This window comes from Dromiciops gliroides, chromosome 3 (assembly GCF_019393635.1).
Source record: "Dromiciops gliroides isolate mDroGli1 chromosome 3, mDroGli1.pri, whole genome shotgun sequence".
Classification (NCBI taxonomy): Eukaryota; Metazoa; Chordata; class Mammalia; order Microbiotheria; family Microbiotheriidae; genus Dromiciops; species Dromiciops gliroides.
Window position 1 is genome coordinate 441174367 of NC_057863.1, and position 22047 is coordinate 441196413.

Sequence of the window (22047 nt, forward strand, 5' to 3'; positions counted from 1 at the left end):
GCAACTGCTCCTGAGAGGTAGAGGTGGGAGAATTTTCTCTTGCTTCAATGTCTCTTCCTTGGAGTCAACTGAAAAAAGTGGCTGACAGAGGAGTTTGTGACATCCCATTTTCACCCTCCCATTGAAGGTACTGGTGACTCATAGGAATAACTGTATTTCCATCCCTGGCAATATCCCAGCCATGCCTTTGTAGGCAGCATGCAACTCAGAACATTAGAACAGTGGGGGAGTAGACTGGGGAAGGAATGCTCCTCTTTCTCTTGCATTAGACCCATCTCCTCACTCCCTGGGGAATGCTGGGCCAAAACAGCGCTCACTAAAGCGTGGTGCTGGAGTAGAAGTTAGAAGACCAGTGGTGTGATTATGGCTCCACTACTGACTTTTTAGTAACCTTGGATCATTCCCTACCATCCCCTTAAGTCAATTACCTGTAAAAGAAATATCATATGTTATTCAGCACATTGTTATTCCTGGGAAACTGTCTAAAGTGCTTTTAATTTACTGAATGAAATAAAGCACATAATGTAATTCAGTTCAACATATTCACAACTGTAACAATACCTGGCATTTATAAAGTGCTTTAGGGTTTACAGACATTTGATCCTCTCAACAACCCTGTGATATATGTGCCATTATTATGCCCATTTGACAGATCAAGAAAGCGAGACTCAGAAATATTAAGCAACTTATCTGCGGCCACAGATAGTCAAGGTCTGAGATGGGCTTTGAACCCTGATCTTCCTGACAGTGGGAAGCTAGGTGGTACAGTCACAGGCCTGAAGTCAGAAACGGCATCTTCCTAAGTCCAAATCTGACCTCAGACACTTCCTAACTGCGTGACTCTGGGCAAGTCACTTAAAATGAGCTGGAGAAGGAAATGGCAAACCACTCCGTTATCTTTGCCAAGAAAACCCCAAAAGGGGTCACAAAGAGTTGGTCACAACTGAAAAATGGCTGAACAACAACTCCCTGACAAGTCCATATGGTATCCATCATGTTAATATACACAGGAATATGGAGTTTATAGTTATTTTATAAAGTTGAGGTCACAAAAATATAAAATAAGTTCACTTGTAACATCATATTATTTCTGATTTAGAATTTACCTCTTTTTTTAAAAATTCTGTTCAGTAGTCAGGATAAGACATCTATATATTTTAGATGGGGTTTGACAATTGCATACTCTTGCATTTGAAAATTATGCCCCCTGTGAGTTACTATCAGGCTCTTGAACCTTAGCTATAAGGAGGAATTCACACATTTAGCTTTATTTTTCACATAATAAATATATTCCAGAGTGAAATGTTCTTCCATTAGAAATGAGTGTATTTCTTTTTTTGGGGGGGCAATGGGGGTTAAGTGACTTGCCCAGGGTCACACAGCTAGTAAGTGTCAAGTGTCTGAGGCCGGATTTGAACTCAGGTACTCTTGAATCCAGGGCCGGTGCTTTATCCACTGCACCACCTAGCTGCCCCCCAAAATGAGTGTATTTCTAAAAGATAATATTGAAGTGTCCCATTTTGCCCTATGGCCTATTGCACCCTAGGTCGCTGAAATCCTTACCTACCCTTAGTCTTACCTCTTTTGCTAAGTATTCACATAAAGCTTATTACTAGTGGTAATAAATGGCAACCATTTACTCAGAGAATCTTGATAATGTGATTTTTTTCCTGTTACCATTAACAGTATGCATGGACTGTGTGTACTATTCAATGTATGGGGAAAAATTATTCAGAATGCAATCAGTCCTTACTCTCAAAAAGCTCATCATCTACAGGGGGCTGGGGGAGACAAGACGGATTAAGCTATACAGTTCAATACATGGATAAATAGATATAGACATGTTTGTATACGTAAATACACTTTAAATTAGTGACACATAAATGACTAATCCTGAGGAGCACAAACATTTATGCATCACTGAAAGAAGAGACAGATTTCTTTGAGAGTTAGCAGAGCACACAGGGTAATTGTGTAGGATCAGTTTCTAGGGAGTATATGGAGATTTGTGCAAACAGAACCTAGGTTCTCAAGGATGGAAAAGACAAGATTTGATGCAATGATAATGGAGCATTTTACAATTTACAAAGTGCTTTTCATACATTATTCCATTAGATTCCCAAATAACCCTGTGAAGTAAGTATTTTGGATATTATTATCTCGGTTTAGGGGAATAACAAAACTGAGACTCAGGGAGGTTAATTGACTTGCAAATGATCTCAGAGCTAGTAAACCTTGGAAGCAGGATTTGAATCAAGTTCTTTCATGCCTCTAAGTGTACTGGTTTTTTTTTTTCCATTACATTATAGTTTTCAACATTTGTTTTTATAAGATTTCTAGTTTCAAATTTTTCAAAAAGGAAAAACCTCAAAAAAAAAAAAAAACAAAAAACCAACCCAACAAAACCATAGCACCAAAACTAAAAGAAATAGTACAGCTCAATCTGCATCCATATTCCACAGTTCTCTTTTTTCTGGATTTGGGGAGCATTTTCCATCATGAGTCCTTTGGAACTATCTTGTACCATTATATTGCTGAGAAGAATCAAGTCTATCACAGTTGATCAACACATAATGTTGTTGATACTGTGTACAATGTTCTCCTGGTGTCTGCTCATATCACTCAGCATCAGCTCATGCAAGTTCTTCCAGGTTTCTCTGAAATCTGCCTGCTCATGGTTTCTTACAGCACAATAGTATTCCATTACATTCATATACCACAACTTGTTTGGCCATTTCCCAATTGACGGGCATCTCTTCAGTTTCTAGTTCCTTGCCAGCACAAAAGGAGCAGCTATAAATATTTTTTTACATGTGGGTCCTTTTCCCTTTTTGATGATCTCTTTGGGAAAAAGACCTAATAGTGGTATTACTGGGTCAAAGGGTATGCACAGCTTTATAGCCCTTTGGGCATAATTCCAAATTCCTCTCCAGAATGGTTGGATCAGTTCACAGCTCTACCAACAATGAATTAGTGCTCCAATTTTTCCACAGTGAAGTCATATATTTTACATTAAGCCTCTCCTGATGCCCCTCATGCTAGTGTCCTTCCATCCAAAAATTGCTTTGAGTTTATTTTGCATACATTTATTGGTGAACAAGTTATCTTCATCCATAGAATGTAGGATAGTTGAGGGCAAAGGAATGTTTCATTATTATTGTTATATTCCCTAGTACTTAGAAGAATTCATGGCACATAGTAGGCATTCAATAAATTCTTGTTGATTGAAGGATGATGGATGATTACTTCCCTTCTGACACTTTATACCCCCATTAAATTGGATTGCTTGTCTACTTATCATCTTTCCCACCTCCATTCTTTTATTGACATAATAACCCATGTGTGTAGTGCTCTTTCTGTCTCAGTCTCTCTGTCTCCCCTCTGTCTCCCTTTACTCTCATCCCTTGTCTCTCATCTTCTAATTCTTCCAACTGCTTCTCTATGATGGCCACCAATCTCCTCACTATTTTGATTGCCTTATTACACTTCATTAGCCTGGGCCCTCGGTACCTAACGTCAGCCCTCATAATACTTAGCATGTATACTTCCATGTAAACCAAAAAAACTGTATAGTGGAATGCTTATATTTATATAGCTCTGTGATCTCTTGACTGGGGAGGTAGGTGGCACAGTGGATAGAGTACTGGGTCTGAAGTCAGAAAGATTCATCTTCTTAAGTTCAAATCTGGCCTCAGATATTTCACTAGCTGTATGACCCTGGGTGAGTCACTTAACCCTGTTTGCCTCAGTTTCCCCATCTGTAAAATGAGCTGGGACAGGAAGTGGTAAACCACTCCAATAACCTTGCCAAGAAAACCCCAAAACGGGGTCACAAAGAGTCAGAAATGACTGAAATGACCCAACCACAATTCCTTGACTCCCCCAATATTACTGAACAGCACATGAAGAAGTAGTCAGAGTTCCCACCCCTATTTCTTACTAATATATTTAATATTCTCCTCTGGCCTCTTTAAGGACTTCTAAGTCATTCTACACATTTCAGCATGTGATTACATACAGAATTGCAAAATATTGGGCCTCAGAAACCATCTCATCCACCCAGGATCTGAAGGGAACTTAAACTGTAGACAAATACCCGTCCAATCTGTGTTTGAAGATTTATAGGAAGGATGGCCACATTTCCTCCCATTTTTGGAAAACTTTAATTGCTAAGAAGTTTTTCCTTTGAGCCTAAATCTGACTCTGCACAACTTCTACCCAGTGCTCCTGGTTCTGTCCTTGGATGACAAGCACCCTAAGGCTAGTAATCCCTCTTCTGCATGACAATCCTCCAAATACATTTAGACAGATGTCCAGTGTCCTCTCTGTTGCTTCTCCAAATTCGTCTATTTCTCTATGATGGCCACCAACACCCTCATTCTCCCAGTTGCCTTTCTCTGGATCACTTCCAGTTTGTACCTAGTGTTGCTTGGCACTGTTTGTTAAATATGCTATTCTTGTCTCTCTCCTTAGATGATGAACTCCTTGAGAGTGGAGATTATATGTTGCACTTCTCCACAACCCACATGATGCCTTGCATGGTGCCGAGCACATAGTTGGCACCTGGTAAATACACTTTAAATGGATGATTGATGTGCTCAGCCCAAATCCCAGTCAGAAGCATTACTTCATAGATGATATTTCTGAAGTCTTCCAAAAGGGAATTGCTTTTGGACTCAAAAGGGTGCTTCGTGCCCTAAATTTTCACATATCATGTGCAAACTACCCCTTTGTGTGATGACATAACTCAGTAATATTAAGGAAGAGCTATTTGTCAGGAAGAGGTAGTTGGCCCTAAGAAGCACACATGGGCATCCCTTTCAAAGAGGGTACAAATTCCTTTCTACCGTTCAAACATTCAAATGGAAGAATGATCCTGACAAGCAGTAATGGCTTGTAAGGATGTAGGATCATCTGCAAATAAACAGAGGCTTAAAAAGTTAGTGTCTTCCCCACAGGAAGTTGGAGATAGCCATGCTTTATATCTTTGTGCCAAAGCCATTTGACACACTTGACAAGAATCAACTGGCAAGAGAAACCCCCATTTGCCTTCATGTTGTAAACACATCACACAGCACCTTAAATAGTGTTCCATGGAAGCATTTCTCTTCCAGTTCTGGTTTCCCCTTTTAAAAATGACTTGCTATGGGAAATGTTTACTTGGATTTAAGAACTCTGATCAATGCAATGACCAACCACAATTCCAGAGAACTGGTAGTGAAGCATGCTACCAGATAGAGATGTGATGGGTTCAAGTTGCAGAATGAAATGTACATTTTTGGATACAGTCAATGTGAAGATTAATTTTGATTGACCATGTACATTTGTAACAAAGGTTTTGTCTTTTGTTTTGTTTTGTTTTTTGCAAATGAATATGTGTGGGGAGTAGGGGCAGAGTGAGGAAAAAGAAGGGACCTAGAGATAGGGTTGCCCTCCCAATATAAGAAAGAAAATGAAAAGAAAGACAAAAGGGGGAAAGTATTTCAAACATGTTTTTGAAGTACATAAAAGATAAAAGAAGGAATTATATAACAAGCAAGGCAGCTTTGAACATAATATTGAATTGATTATAGACTTAAAAAGAAAAGCAAGATTTGCATAATGGATTTGCTGTTTCATGTATAAGTCAGCTTTTCAGTTCTACCATATATATCAAAATAATCATTTCAGATGAAGTTCAAGCTTAGAATTTAAATAATAACAATAATAATAATAATAAGTTTGCTTAGCGGATGACTGAAAAGTAAATGGATAGGAGCATGGCCAGGCTTTATAAACTACTGGTCTAAAAGAAAAGGTTATGGACTCTACCAATATAAATGGAAAAGGGGAACTGGTTGTCTCAAAAGAGATGACACCGGGGGTGGTTAGGTGGTGCAGTGGATAAAGCACCAGCCCTGGATTCAGGAGTACCTGGGTTCAAATCCAGCCTCAGACACATGACACTTACTAGCTGTGTGACCCTGAGCAAGTCACTTAACTCCCATTGCCCCACAAAAAAACAAAAACAAAAACAAAAACAAAAGAGATGACACCATCCTTGGCAAGTTTCTGTTTAAATAATTTTTGGATACATTTGCATCTGTAAAACTTCACTTCTAGCTAGTTTTGACAAATGCAGAAATCAATTGTAAAATACAGAATGTTATGCTTACAAGGGACCTCAAAATATATTTGGTTCAGTCTCTTCATTTTACAGGTGAAGAAAAAAGGAAGATAAAGTGACTTATCCAAGGTCATATAACAAGTTAGAAGAAAAACATTAGAATTCAGACCCTTTCCCCCCCCCCCCCATTTTCAAGCCTGTGCTATGTCACAGGGTATCCTTAAGGTCCCATGACCTTTTTTTTTGGGGGGGGGGCAGGCAATGAGGGTTAAGTGACTTGCCCAGGGTCACACAGCTAGTAAGTGTCAAGTTTCTGAGGCTGGATTTGAACTTAGGTCCTCCTGAATCTAGGGCCAGTGCTCTATCTACTGTGCCACCTAGCTGTCCCTGGTCTCATGACCTTTAATGCCTATGGTCCCATGGGCTGCGACACAGGCTGAGGCTTTCCTATATAAAATCATGTTTTAGGGGTATAATGGTTGCTGTCCTTGTGACACAGATTGGTCATTATCAATCTTCAGTGGTTTCTGTGTCCAATACCCACAATCACTTCTAGCCCAAGATAAAACACAATTAAGCACAATGCATGGGAACACAAACCAAGGTACCTGGGATCATCAGATACCTAGAAATTCATTGCTCTGCCATAAATAAATCTCACCTAGGGGCAGCTAGGTGGTGCAGTGGATAGAGCACAGGCCCTGGATTCAGGAGGACCTAAATTCAAATCTGGCCTCAGACACTTAACACTTACTAGCTATGTGACCTTGAGCAAGTCACTTAACCCCAGTTGCCTCACCAAAAAAACAAAAAAAGAAAAGAAAGATGTAATTTTTTTAAAAAAAAGAAAAGAAATCTCACCTATGTCCAAAAGCTATCAGTTCTACAACGGCAGTAGAAAGAAATAAACCTTTTTTTTTCTTGGTAAACTGGCCCTGTTTCTCTGGGCTCTTGAGTATTTACTATGGCCATCTCCAGAGTGGAAGAGAAATTGAAGCATGCCTCAAAGGTCTTGCTTATAGCTGCAGCCTCATCACCCCACTTTGCGGGATTTTTTCTGATTTGGTCCCAGAATCAAACCCATAATTTTATGCATATCCTTTCCTCTTCTCATTAGTATGCTACTAAAAAAAAACCCAACAAAAAACCACCTAGAGCTGAGAATAAATGTGTAGAAAAGTGAACTCTGCTTCTGTACAGTACTATATAAAATATCTAAAAAGAAAACAAAACCTAGATCATGTGACAGTAAATCATAGGTTTCAGACCTTAGAAAGATCTTGGTCATTTAACCAACCTTTTTATTTTGTAGATGAAAAAACCCAGAAAAATTAAGTGAGTTGCCCAAGGTAACTCAACTTCCGAGCAGAGAGACTTGGGTCTATCCAGGTCTTCTGATCCCCATTTCGGTGTGTTTACTCCTCCTCTCAGTTATACCTAGAGCCTCCCCTAGAGACACAGAGCCTGCAGTCACTTGGTTTTGTGTAGGGCTAAGCACTTGGTGGTGCATGGATATCAATGTTACTGTCATCTATGATGGAATCTAAGCAGATGCATAGTAAATGGCATCTCTGCCATTTGAAATGGACCCTTGACTTTCCTCCGAATAGCACAGAAAATAGCTTTTTGACTTTTTACCCACTTTATGTGGGGTAAGTAGAAAATAAGTCTACCACGGGTGTATTTTAGTTTAATTACACAACTATTCATTGAGTAAATGCTATGTATAAAATCAGTTAATCAAAAAAGAATTCATTAAGCAGTTGCTACTTGTTAGGGCACTGTGCTAAGTGATGAATAGGCAAAGAAAGGTAAAATAAAAGTGCCTGCCCTCAAGAAGCTCACAGTCTAATGGAGGAGAAAAAATAGTAAATACAAGATACATCCAGAGCAGCTACAAGGTAATCTCATAGAGAATGGAACTAGCCATTGGGGAAACTAGGAAAAGACTCCTGCAGAAGATGGATTTTACCTGAGACCTGAAGGAAAGTAGAGAAACTAAGAGGCAGAAGTGAGAATGGAGAGAATCCCAGGGGTGGGACACAGTGAAAGCAAAGCACAGAGATGGAAGATATAGTGTTTATGCGAAGTGTAACCAACAGGCTGCGAAGAACTTTAAATAGCACATAATAATAGCTAGAATTTATATAATGCTTTAAGGTGTGCAAAGTACTTTACAAATATTTCCTTTAATCATCTCAACAACCTTGTGAAGTGTATATTATTATTATCACCATTTTACGGAAGAGGAAATTGCGGAAGACTTGTCCATGATCACACACAGCTTGGAATTATTAAAGACATTTAAAGTCATGTCTTCCTGACTCCAGGTCCAGTGGTCTATCCATTGTGCCACCCAGCCATCCCTAATGTGAAACAGAGGACTTTATATTTTATTCTGGAGGCAATAGGGAACTTTGGGGCTTATTGAGGCCAAGAGAGCAACATAATCAGCTCCTCCCTTCAGAAAAATCACTTGGCCACTGACTGGAGGAGGTATTGGAGAGGGGAGAAACTTGGGGGAGGGAAATCAATTAGAAGCTTATTGTACTAGTCCAGGCTTGAGGGGATGAGGGCCTAAACTAGGGTAGGATTATGTTAGAGAAGAATATCTATTATCTGTCCATCCATCCATCTAATCATCTCCCTGTAGACTGAGAGTGAGGAGCTGGGGATGACACTGAGGTTTTAAGCTTGGGTAATTAGGAACCTAGTGGTTCCTTTACCAAGTAACAGTGACAGGGATGTATTTCAGCATCATTTTGATAGTCATGAAAAAGTTCTGTGTGACTTGGATATTTTGCTGAACACAGAATTAAAAGGTTGATATAATAATATCTCAAATCTTAGCAAAAACAAATTAGAACATTTCCAGGGGCAAACCATTTTTCTCATTCCTGAATGATGATTTCACTTTAATGAGTTTACAAAAATCACTACTGTGTCTAACAGATAGCACATTTCTTTTCTTTTTCTTTTTCTTTTTTTTTTGCAGAGCAATGAGGGTCAAGTGACTTGCCCAGGGTCACACAGCTAGTAAGTGTCAAGTGTCTGAGGCTGGATTTGAACTCAGGTCCTCCTGAATCCAGGGCCTATGCTTTATCCACTGCACCACCTAGCTTCCCCCAGCACATTTCTTTTGAAAAAAAGTTTGAATTTAGAATTTCAAAGTGCCTGGAAAGGTAGACTATATTTGATGCAGAAATGGTAGGAATGGTGCCTTTGTATTAGTGCTTTTCAATAAATACCAGAGCCCCAGATTTGTACTTTGGAGCATCTTTTTAAAAAATGCTCTTTATCAAAAACAGACTAAATTTTTTTTTGTAGGAAAGAGCAAGCAGTATTCAAGATGTTTCTTTCCTTTATAAGCACTAATATTACACAAGCTTTTTGACTGAAGATGCTGTTATGAGAACAGCATCCATACATACCAGTGAATCGAATTGCTCTCGCGGGCAAGCAAACAGACGTCCATTAACAGTGAGCGTTGTAAATACCGAAACATCATTAGGTTTGAGCACCACCTTTTCTGTAAACATAAAAGCATAAGATTGCCCATTAAATGCATCTCAAATTCGCTGTACTGCCCTATTCACACCAACAAATTGTCAGCCATGTGAATTACCTGAATGTGGGCAGTGACTGTATGAAACACAGTCCCAAAGGGACTTGCTGAATAAAAAAGACATGGTGTACTCAGGTCTTCAGTGACAGCAAAAAGACCCATCAGAAATAACCACCAAACAAGGATCCAAATACCAAAGGGTCAATTTATCCAACTCCAAGTTGCTATTGCAATCATATATATCAACTACATTTGCCATCTATCGGGCATGCTGCTTCTAGTTGGCAATAATACAGAGTAGCTGGAGAAGAGGTGAAAACTTTGTAAAACTCAGATGGCTTCTGTTTTGACATTGGACTTTGAACATATACTATTTACATTTCTGAAAGACTTTCAGTGCAATTGGTTTGAAGTGTTTCCTTTATTTACATATTTTAAAAATACTTTGATATTTAGATGGATCTGTGATCTATCTGGTCTTGTTTAGCTTTGTTTATTTCTTTTTGTCTTTTTAGTTAATTTATGGATTATTTGACTTATTTTTTCTGAGATCAGGCGATGGAAATTTTCCATTTCTTATTTTGTTAATCTGTGCAATTTCCATTTTTATGAATATGTATATATTTCATTTAAGTTATTAATTTTATAGGTATATAGTTGTTCAAAATAGTTTCTTATGATTTCCCTTCTTTTTTCTTTACCATAGCATTCCCTCCAAAATAGGGATTCTTAACTTGGGGAGCTTTAATTAACAACAACAAAAAACCTATTGATAACTGTATTTCAGTATAATAGGTTTCCTTTGAAATTCTATTCATTTTATTTTGTGTATTTAAAAACATTATTCTGAAAACAGGTTCATTTTGCAGTCTGCTTCATCAGGGATCCATGAAACAAAGAACTCCTTAGTCCATGATCACAGGGAGGGCACCCAGTGTGCTGGGTAGAGAAGGAATCTATATTTCTAGGGTCCATGGTCCCCTAAGGTGGGGGGGATGCTGTGGATAGATTTCAGGGGTCTATGAATTTGGATGGTAAAAAAACTAAGGTAACCTTCAATCCATATGTAGCAGCGATAGGATTTTAGCTTGTTAGTCTAGGCTATGTATCATCATTTACAGCCCGCATAGCCTAGTCAAACACTTAGCAGCACTGAAGAATCATTGATTTCTACTGAAACTTGCCTAATTTTTTAATGGATAGGTTTCTGGGCTAAGACCTGGTAGACATGGGTAATAATTTTGATTTGACACTAATAATCTAGCCTTATATTGAGCACTCATAATATATATGCACACAGATATGTATATGTGTGCATGTGTATATATAGAATATGTATTTGTGAATATAATATATGTGTGTGTATATAGAATAAACAATATACGCATGTATATATAATATATATGTGGGTATATATATAAACAATATATTTATAAAGATATATTAATATTAATATATTTCTATTTATATCCATATATGAAAACTTTAAGATGTGGATTTTCCAAATAATAACAACCATGTGAGGAAGATAGTGATCTCACTTCACAGATGAGGAAATTCAAGCTCAGAGAGGTAGTGACTTTCTGTATTTACTTATGTCTATGGACATGTTATTTTCCCTCAAATAAGTTCCTCAAGGGAAGGGCCGATTTTGTGTTTGCCTCTGACTCTTCAGCACTTAGCCAAGTGCCTGCAACAAGAAGGTCCTTAATAAATTCTTACTGAAGAAAAATCAGCTGCAGAATTCTCTAAGGCCCCACAAATAGCAAGGGCCAAAGTCAAAATCTGAATCCAGGACTGGCCCATGTCTAAGGGCAGTACCTTTCTAAGTTACGGTATTTTCTTCTATCTGTTCCATTATTTATGAAATGGAAATCATCACAGCTGTGCCATTTCAGAGTCACTGTGAAGCTCACACAGGATCACTGATGTGAAGGTACTGGTATATCATCCTAATGTTATTATTATTGAGGATGATGACAAGAATGAATCATCAGTGGGAGCACTCTCCGAATCCATTTGGAAGGACTCTACCAAATGCCAGCCTCAGTGTTTCTGTGCCGCTGGGACTTTCCGTTTCGCAAACTAGTATAACATCTGGATTAAGTCTTTACCTCCTCCGGAGCTCATCTTGACTATTATCAGTCCTTCTCCAGAGCCCAGTTTGTCCGCCACGGCACTAATGACTTCTTTCACATTAGCTGACACAGGCACGCGGATAGTGGTATAAGTGTGGTCTAAGCAGTAGACTTTAAACAGAACTATGAGAAAGAGAGAAATTTTATATACTACAGTGTATCAGTCTAGTGCATACTTTTTTCCCCCTCAAAAATCACAAGTTTTAGAAATCTTTTCTTCATCCTGCAAAATTTTTACTATTTTAGCCTACTGTTCTCCATGCTCATGTTCCCATGGATCTACATTTTTACTTGTCCAGAAAGGACTGAGCTAAATATACAAAAATGGCATAAGCGGCTATTTATAACAAATATATTCATGACTTCCTTTTCCCCCTGCCCCTCAATTCAGATGCCTGTGAAAGCCACAAAAGCAGACAGGGGAAGAAGAATGCTAAATTTTCTCTGGGTCCGTCATCTGGGCCTGCCTGAAGATCTGAACCTTTCATGGCTGTTGTAAAACTGTACTAAACAGACCAAGATATCATACTATAGATACTTAATGATGACGATGACCAGACAGCCTTGTGATGGATATTCCAAATTGGTATAGAGTTTCAGACTCAGTCGTGCTGCCTTTCAGAAAAATGATGCCTTCATTCTGTTCCCCTGCTTAGAACATGAGTTCTGTGCCCCATTTTTCTTTTTTTTCTTTTCTTTTTCTCTTCTTCCTTCCTTCCTTCCTTCCTTCCTTCCTTCCTTCCTTCCTTCCTTCCTTCCTTCCTTCCTTCCTTCCTTCCTTCCTTCCTTCCTTCCTTCCTTCCTTCCTTCCTTCCTTCCTTTCTTTCTTTCTTTCTTTCTTTCTTTCTTCCTTCCTTCCTTCCTTCCTTCCTTCCTTCCTTCCTTCCTTCCTTCCTTCCTTCCTTCCTTCCTTCCTTTCTTTCTTTCTTCCTTCCTTCCTTCCTTCCTTCCTTCCTTCCTTCCTTCCTTCCTTCCTTCCTTCCTTCCTTCCTTCCTTTCTTTCTTTCTTTCTTTCTTTCTTTCTTTCTTTCTTTCTTTCTTTCTTTCTTCCTTTCTTTGTGGGGCAATGAGGGTTAAGTGACTTGCCCAGGGTCACAACAGCTAGTAAGTGTCAAGTATCTGAGGCCAGATTTGAACTCAGGTCCTCCTGAATGCAGGGACGGTGCTTTATCCACTATGCTACCTAGTTGCCCCGACTGTGCTCCATTTCTAAGAATGTTTGGGGGAGGCCACAGGGGTTCGAGGTTTCTCGTTCACCTGGTTCATTTGCATGTTTACTTCAGTTTAATGCCAATTATTGTACGAAGCACATCCCATTTCTATTTGGAGTGGCAGAGAGTTGTGGCATACCATTCTTGATCACTTCTGAGTCATTGTCACCGAAGTGGTTTCAGCTGCCATGTTTGCTGGTCTCAACCCCCACCCCCAGTCCTATTGAGGTATTTGAAAGGGAAGATGTAAGACCTTTCCTCCTCTCCCCCACAATGCTCATGGTGAATGGGTGAGTGGGAAGCGATTCAATCTCTCTGAGGTCACTGAATGGGTTCTACCCAAAGCTTCCGAGGCAGCTCCATTCTTCTTGGCATCTGCAAAGCCCCTATGATGTGAAGTATGCTACCCTCATAGAGGAGGCATCCGATGACAGACACCCTGGCATATCCTTCACGTTCCCAAAGGTGTGGGGCAGAACCAAAGGATTATGCTTGTCTCTAGCACGGTGTGACAGCAAACTGGCTCCATCCAAAAGAAAAGAAGTATAAATAACCGGGCTGCATGTATTGAGCAGTCTGTAATAGTAGCTAGCATTTATATAGTATTTTAAGGAGAGAACTTTACATAGGCTGTCTCATTTGATTCTCATAACAACCCTGGAAGGGTGGAGCTGTTATTACCCCCATTTTACAGATCAATCTGAGGCACAGGGAGGTTAGGAGTTTTTCCAGGGGTTACACAGCCAATAATGCCTACAGCAGGGTTTGAACTCAAGCCTCCTTGATTCCAAGTCCAGCTCTCTGCACTGTTCCACCTAGCTGCCAGAGATGACTGGCTCTGAAGAGAGAAGGACCAAGTGGATTATTGTGAGAGGGAAGATTTTATCCTCATCTGCAGTGTTATTCAGGTTTTTTCCAGTCATGTCTGACTGATTGTGACCTCTTTGGGGGTTTTCTTGGCTAAGTTTTTCGAGTGGTTTGCCATTTCCTTCTCCAGCTCATTTTATAGGTGAAAAAACTGAAGCAAACAAGGTTAAATGATTTGCCCAGGATCACATAGCTAGTAAGTGTCTGAGGCCAGTTTTGAACACAGAAAGATGAATCTTTCTGAGACTAGGCCCAACACTCTATCCACTGAATCACCTAGCTGACCTGCAATTAGCCATACAAAATGGACAGTGCTTACTTTCATCAGATCCCCGGACAGGTTGGCGTTTCTGTGTTCTGTCTTCAACGGGGTTGAACTGTTGCAAAAGAACTTTGTGCTGGAAAACAAAAGCAATGGCATTAAATGCTATAGGGAAGAATAGTTAACTTGTCTTGAAACATCAGTAAAAATATACCTAAGCATCGATCAGGTCCAGAAAAACAAGTGAATGAAAAATATTTTTCTATTTTAAAAAAATCATTATGTTTTAAAAAGGTATATTGAAATGTTCTGGAGGATAATAGTCCCACTGTGCACAAAACAACATATTACAATTCAAGGCCTCTTACCCACCTTCTTTTGTGGAGCTTTGGCGTCTTCTGATCTAAAATGCAGAAGCAGAGAGAACCCATTATTGAATATCTTCGGTAAATACTATTTTTCATTTCTTTGTTCTTACATAACATCAATCTTTGCTTACACAATACAATGAGATAACACTCAAAAAAAGAGGATCGTCTTCATTTCAGGCTAAGGCAACATGGGCATATGAAGGGATCAGCTAAGATGGAGGCAGCAATCATATTAACAACCAGGTTTCCTGACTTCATTTAGCTTGTACTCCTCCCAGGACTTAAAATGTAGTTCAAGCTTCATCTTCCAATTTTCTCTGTTTAGATGATAGGAATAATAGTACTACACAGGATTGGGCTTGAGGGAAGTTTCACGTAATTATTTCTCTCACATAAGCACTCATCTATGCCATTTGGGCAGCTGGGTAGTGAAGGGGATAAAGTGATAGGCCTGCAATCAAGAAGACCTGAGTTCAAACCTAGACTTAGACAATTGCTGCTGTATGATCCTGGACAAATCACTTAATCCCTGTTTGCCTCAGTTTCCTCATCTCTAAAATGGGGATAATAACAGCACCTACCTCACAGGGTTGTTATGAGGATCAAATGACATAATAATATAGTGCCTAGAACATAGTGTATTATATCAATTGTTAGCTATTATTATTTTTATTTCAATAAATATCTGACCATTAATCATTCTGATTTTGGAATCTGAGGCTTAAAACCAGAGGGGCCCCATTTTGTTCATATAAATCTAGAAAGGAAGGGATCACTTTATACTGCTACCGCAATATTTAGACTTGGTAATAATAGCTAGCATTTATAAAGTTTGCAAAACCCTTTACAAATATCATCTCCTTTGATCCTCAACCCCAAGAGGTTGGTGCTATTATTATCCCAATTTTACAGATGAGGAAACTGAGGCAGACAGAGGTTAAGTGACTTGCCCAGGATCCCACAGTTAACAAGTTTTTGAGACTGCATTTGAACTCATGTTCTTCTGATTTCCAGGTCCAGCACTCTATCCACTGTAGCTCCTTGCTGCACCCCTACATGGAATATAGCTTTAATGCATTCTCACCTCTTTTAAAAATTTGTCTTCTATGTGATGACTTCCTATCCCACTGGGCTCAGGTCCCTCAATTCTAAAGTGTTTTATGATTTTTCAAAAGTTGCTTTAAAAACTTTAATATGTAAAGGTTTGTCAGAAGGGCATAGGAGATTATGATTAGAGGTTGCACACTTATTTCATTGTAAAACAAAGAAAGCCAAGACTCTCCTTACATTTGTTTGACTGTCTTTTCTAATTCTGGAAGCTGCTCCTTTAGAGTGGCAATCATCCGGCTATCATCTGATACAGATACATAAAACTCCTGAAAATAGTGAAGAACACATTGTTTAGCCATAATGGTCACAGATACATTATTCTGCAAGGATTAAGAAGTAGGGTCCATAACTTAGTTTCATTTGCTGGTAACTAGGCCTTTTTTTTTTAATGAGTTGAACAAAGAAAAAAGTATTCCACTGCATAGAAATCATTTTTCTCTAGGATTTTTCATATTCCTATGGACAGCTGTTTTTATGATACTCTTCATTTTAAGATCACTTTGCTTATTGATTCCATTACATAATTTTTTTCTTGAAAAAAATCAGAGACTTTTCATATATTACATTGACTATTATTAAAATAATTTAGCACAGCTACTGGCCTTAGCAAGTTGTTCAATTCAGCTTTACATGCTATTTTTGTTTTGTTTTTTTTATTTGATCATAGGGCTATTAAAAATAAATTCTTAAGTTCAACTTATTTACCCCTAGAAGTGATTAAGTATTCAATACACCACTATCAAACATATGGGGCCCCCAAAGTATTAGAGTAGTTTGAAACTTTAAAACTGCACCAAGACTTTAGAGATACCTTATATATCTACCCAAGTTTCGAGGACCAGCTTTCAAAGAGAGACTTTTAGCAGCTAACTTGATAGTCAACTTTTAAAATTAAAAATCAATTACTGATTAATGCATATAGAGGATCCGTTCTTCCCAGCCTCTTTGTCTCTCTAAAGAAGAGTGTAGAAGGATAAACAGAGGCTTGGCCATCAGTGTTAACAAGATCTAGGTTCAAGTTTTGCTTTTAATATATATTGACCATGTGATCCCAGTCATGTCACTTAACTACTCTGTTCCAGGCAATTTTTAAAGACTATACTTTACAGATAAATTGCTGATCTGAATTGACGGAAGGGAATTCCTGCTAAAAAAATTAATGGTCTTTTTATTAGAGGAATTTTCTATCACCCAGTTTTGTTAAGCTTCTTGTTTCAAGATTTCCTACTGCTCAGTTAGATTCTGTATCCTTCTTCCCATATATTATGTCCCATCATTTTGGGACCCCTGCCCTTGTTCATTACTTATTCAATATTGTCATCCTGGGATTAGGTTTACTCTCAGTAAGGTGAAATGGCCACAAGGGTGGCAACAGAAGAAATTTTGAGTAAAACCATCTTTTTTCTGCTTAGCCAAAGTGAGGGGATGGGAAGAGTCCACAAGAGTGGGAAGTATTTCAGCATCAGCTTGACCCTTGTCTTGAATGATCCATAATGATTGTCTTAATGTAGGCCTATGCCATATATCATTCACATCTAGAAGATGGAGGGTACAGATTCACCTGTAAAATTCAAACTCCTATGATCATTCTGCATTAAAGAAAAAAATATCCCATTCCATTACCCTAAGGGATCCTTGTGCTTCACTATGTTGATATAGCTCCCTCTGTCCCAAAATATGCTGCTGAGAGGGGAAAAACAGACAACCAAAACTTATATTTTGGTGCATCCATTTCAGAAATCGTAGAATCATAAACATTTGGGCTGGAAGGAATTTTTAAAAAAATCATCTTGTTCTTCAGGGGGTACGATATTATCATTGTAAGATGCTCAATTGAATAATGGAGGAGATTTGTTATTAAGAGATGAAAATGGTTACAGGAGACAGAATGGGGAGTTAGGGTCATGGATTGGAAGAGAGGGATTCTCTTCAAATTGTAGGGTCTTTAAATCAAAAGCTGTATCCAGTCATAGCTCTCTACCTCTGGGACTCTTCAGATCCACATCACTCCTGTTTCTCCTCCATCACCAAAAAAAGCAATAGACTCCCTAATTTTAATAACATCCTTAAAACTCCTTGCTTCTAGAATAAGTCCCTTTGCTACAGAGGAAGGGGACAGTAAGAGAAGGAATCATTCTCGCATACCTCTAGGAAGGCCATTGCAACTTCATCCTCTTGCAGTAAGTCTCCATACAAAGCTGCCCACTGGAGGACCAGGCGGATGACTCGCCTCTTGTTGTTGAGGGTATAATCCATTTTGTCCTGTTCTGTACCTTGGGAAGGCTGTGCGTGGTAAGTGCCAAGGGGTCAAGGAAAACATTCAGCAATTTTAAACCTCCTCTTCAAGGAAGTCTTTGTAAGGTGTCAGAATTGTCCTATTACACTAGGTTGTTATGGGACCAGCCATACATGGGGTGTTACTGCCTAAGGTCTCTCTTCCTCCCCAAGCTATCATGCACATTGTTACCAGACCAATCTTCCAAAAGTATTACTTCAAACATATCAATCATTGATGCTAGAAATGCCAAAAATCCCCCCAATTTCCCACAGGCTAAATATAGAATTCCTTATCCCAGTATTCAAAACCTTCCATGATTTTGCTCCAACAATCTTACCAGACTTAACCTTCTATAACTGCACTGACAAATCATCTGCTTCAACCAAAGTTCCCCAGGCTTCCAAACATCATCCCTTTGCACTTTCTGACCTCTGTTTTTCTCACGCTGGAATGCCTTCTTCCTCCTCTCTGCATATTACAATTCTACCCACCCAATTAAAATCTCACCTCTTGAAATAAAGCCTTTCCTGCCCATCCTAGTCCAAAGTTCTCTCTTCCTTCTCTGAAGTACCTTTTGCATGTACCATTTGCCAATTTATTACATACTGCAGGGATCAGTTTAAACAGGAAGAGATACTCTTCAGAAGCTTCTGTCTATGGGTGTGCACATGCTGGGTTGGGCAGGGATAGTAGGAGATGCTAATAAGAGAGTGTCTGAATATGGAGATGAAAGTAGGTATGATAGCTAAGCCCAGCCAGAGGGTGGGGGAAGGGGAGAATAGGGGTGCTGAAAATAAAGCTCTGCCCACCCTTCAGACTGAAGTTGGGGACCACTACCAAGATATACTCACTTTCTTGCTGGAATTCATAGGAGATTCATAGGAAAAATGAGGGGTATGTGACAGCAACAACAGGCTTGGAAATGAATTGGTTTGGGCTTTGAGACCAACCTATACTATACTGTTTTATTCGTTAGGAGTCACTGATATACTAGCCCCTTCTCCTATCATCTTAAACTGGTGTTTTTATATCTTGTTGATTTTCCTCATATTTATGTCTCATCTTAGAACCAGACTGCAAATAACTTGGAGACTCATAAATCACAGCTTCAGGGCTGGAGGGGACCCCCAGAGGCCACCTAGTCCATTGCCCATAGTGTGGATAAGGTTCTGAAGCCCAGAGAGGTCAGCCCAGGTCCTCTGACTCCAGAGCCAGTATTCTTTACCTTGCACAAAGTAAGGACTGTACCTTACTTGTTACGTCTCCCACAGAGAAAATCAAAGTGCCTTGCAAAGAGTAGGTGCTTAATTATTTGCCCATTTTCATTTAACATGCCCTTCTCTCTCAAGTTACTAATAAAACATGTAGCCACTTAGTTTGTAACTGGCGGAAAAAGAGCGGATCCTCCCTTGGCTCCACTGGCACAGTTTTACAGCACTGTAGAAAACAGCCTCTCCGGTATGTTATTCCTGAGAGCTACACTGGTAAAAGGCATTTTTGAGAGGGGTTATAAATAATCATGATCAAAGTAAATGACAGAACCTTAAAGCAAAGGTTTCCTGCATGTAAATGGGTTACAAAATGGTTTTCATAAATTGAGCACTGGATTCATAAAAAAAGGAAATTGGTCTACCTATATTACTACAATTCTCTCAGAGCTGACTAGGGGGAAAACGGAGAAATACATGCGCCGTCTATGAAAATGATTTCTTTTCTCATTAACCCTTCAGTCTCTTGCTTTTTAGTATTTTTGGTTCTATTTTTATCTTCTCCATGAGATGTAATGGCAGGGGTCCCTTCCCTCACACAGCATTATAAGTACATGTAGTACTTACCAGACAACGGGTTAAGTATTTGATTAAAATTTTGTCTATTAATTTATTCTTCAGTTGAAAATAAATATCATAATGGACCATCATAGCCAAACCTAATAGTAACAAGGACTTATGAGAATTGGGAAGTAGAGCTAAGATAATTTAAATATAATATAGGCTCTTCTCCTATCTCCCCCACCCCCTTCCTCTTTTTTTGTTTGGTTTTTATGGTAATTTGTGATTGTGAAGTAACTCAGAGTATATCTGGTTTGGGAAGATTAGTTCATTTTCTTATTTCAATGACACTGAACCTTCACTAAAATCTTGGGTGCCTTATTGCAGGGTGGTGTTCATTGTGGCCATGTCAGCCAAAATGCAAGTCTGGAAAGGTCCTACCAAGCTGGAGCTAGTCCCATATGGACCTGACCATGGACAACCTATCTTTCATCTTGGGATCATCATGGCTAAGTTCTAAAAGCCTGTCATCACTGGAAAGTGGGCCACTGTGTGATAAAGTTTTTTTGACCACAGCAATTCATTAATCACGTCTATGAAATTGTGTCAGTGTAGTACTGGGGACAATATTCTCTGATACTGGAACTATTTAAGTCTAATGATAAAGAAGCAGTAGGGAGAGGTAAGGCTGATTAAAAAGAAGGGAGAGTGACAATGGTAAATATGAGTAGGTTCAGTGTAGATTGAGATGGCCAAATCGAATAGCATTTGTTTCAGCCTCCTGATGTTTGAAAGCAAGGCTCGGCTACCACTCTTCCTAAAGCAGAATGCCCAGCCATGATCCTCATAACCAGTGAAGAACATGCCAGCAACATTCCTCTCCTTCATACTTCGCAATCTAGACCTAACATCTCCAGTCATTTCTTTGATCTTGCATAACAGCTTCATAAATTTCTAGTCAGTTAGGTGGCATGGTATATAGGGCTCTTAACTTGGAATCTGGAAGACCTCAGCTCAAATCTTGTCTCAGATACTTGCTAGATGTGTGACCATAGGCAAGTCATTTAACCATTATTTGCCTCGATTTCCCTGTCTGTGAATTGAGGATAATAATAGTACCTACATCTCAGGGTTACTGTACAGATCAAATGACACAGTATTTGTCAATCACTTTGCAAACTTTGAAGCTCTATTATGAATTCTATAGTTAAATGTATTTGTTGTTTGTCCTTCATTCTCAAAGAGGACTGTGACATTGGGGTGATGTCATGCCTTGCAGTGAATTTAGATTTAAGTGAGGCAGGGTTGTGCAGAGTCACCTGCTTTACTCTCTCCTCCACAGCCACCTGGGTCCAGTGGCAAGATATATATCAGGATGACTGGAGAGGGCCCTGGATGTTTAAGTGACTTGCCCAGGATTACACAGCTAGTCCGAGGTCAAATTTAAAACCAACTTCAGGACCAGTGTCCCTCCACTATGCCACCTAGTTACCCCTAGTTAAGTGTATTAGTGAATCCTGAAAGATAGGTATCTCTTATGATACCTTGCTGTGTAAAATTTGCAGTCCATGTTTTTATTTTAAATTATGCCATTGTCAATTTGATTTAAAAACCCTAAAGTTATTATATAAATTAAGATCGTAAAACAATACATATTTATAGAATGTTGAGCAAGTACATTAATAACCACTCTGGCATGGTCAAACCTCACACAGAAAACAAGCCCTTTTCCTCAATAATTATTTAATTTTAGGAGTCTGGAAGAAGAATTTTGGAAAATGTCTCTAGGAAATAGCTTAATTATTCAAATAAGGTGGCTTTTGAGAGATTGGTTCATTAAGAAAAATGTTAGTGTACTTTCTAAAGCTTTCTAGTTTTTTTAAAACCCCTAAAACACTTCTAACAGAATTCACTGATAGATTATCATTTTAGAGGTTTGAGAAGAAAGAATTTCTTGTTACTTAGATGAGAACAAATATTTTGGAATATTAAGAAATGAAATTCTCCATTAGAGAGACATTCAGAGTACTTATTCTTACTTTTAAGGTTAGCTTGACCTGATTTCCAAGGAGACATGGGACCCAAACACAAGAAGGAGATATTCTACCTCAAATTGAGCACACACTCCCTTCGCCCGTGCAGTTGTATTGGATCTAGTCTAGAATTCCAAGGTCATTGTAATCTAGTCATGGCGGCTCTATGTCACAAAGCAGGAAGAAGCAGGACCTCATCACGTTAAAGTTCATCACCCACTATGCCAGAAGATACTCCCTCTGTGGGACAGGAGAAAGGTATATCCTTCCCCATTTTTGTGTTAGGGAAATTTGTCTATTGTTTGTAGCAAATAACACAACATAGTTTGCCAAGCCT

At 38.9% G+C, this 22047-nt stretch overlaps 1 protein-coding gene across 7 annotated transcripts in view; it reads right to left on the reverse strand.

Annotated features, from left to right (window-relative positions):
- RAPGEF4 (Rap guanine nucleotide exchange factor 4) overlaps window positions 1-22047 on the reverse strand; it is a 355797-nt gene that overhangs the window by 38522 nt on the left and 295228 nt on the right. For all 7 annotated transcript variants that reach the window (XM_043992057.1, XM_043992055.1, XM_043992056.1 and 4 more), the window contains 6 exons: window positions 17776-17926; window positions 15808-15896; window positions 14522-14552; window positions 14207-14285; window positions 11786-11932; window positions 9538-9635 (listed from right to left, as the gene is read on the reverse strand). In XM_043992057.1, the coding sequence (XP_043847992.1) occupies window positions 9538-9635; window positions 11786-11932; window positions 14207-14285; window positions 14522-14552; window positions 15808-15896; window positions 17776-17926 (595 nt within the window). The remainder of the gene's footprint in view (window positions 1-9537; window positions 9636-11785; window positions 11933-14206; window positions 14286-14521; window positions 14553-15807; window positions 15897-17775; window positions 17927-22047) is intronic.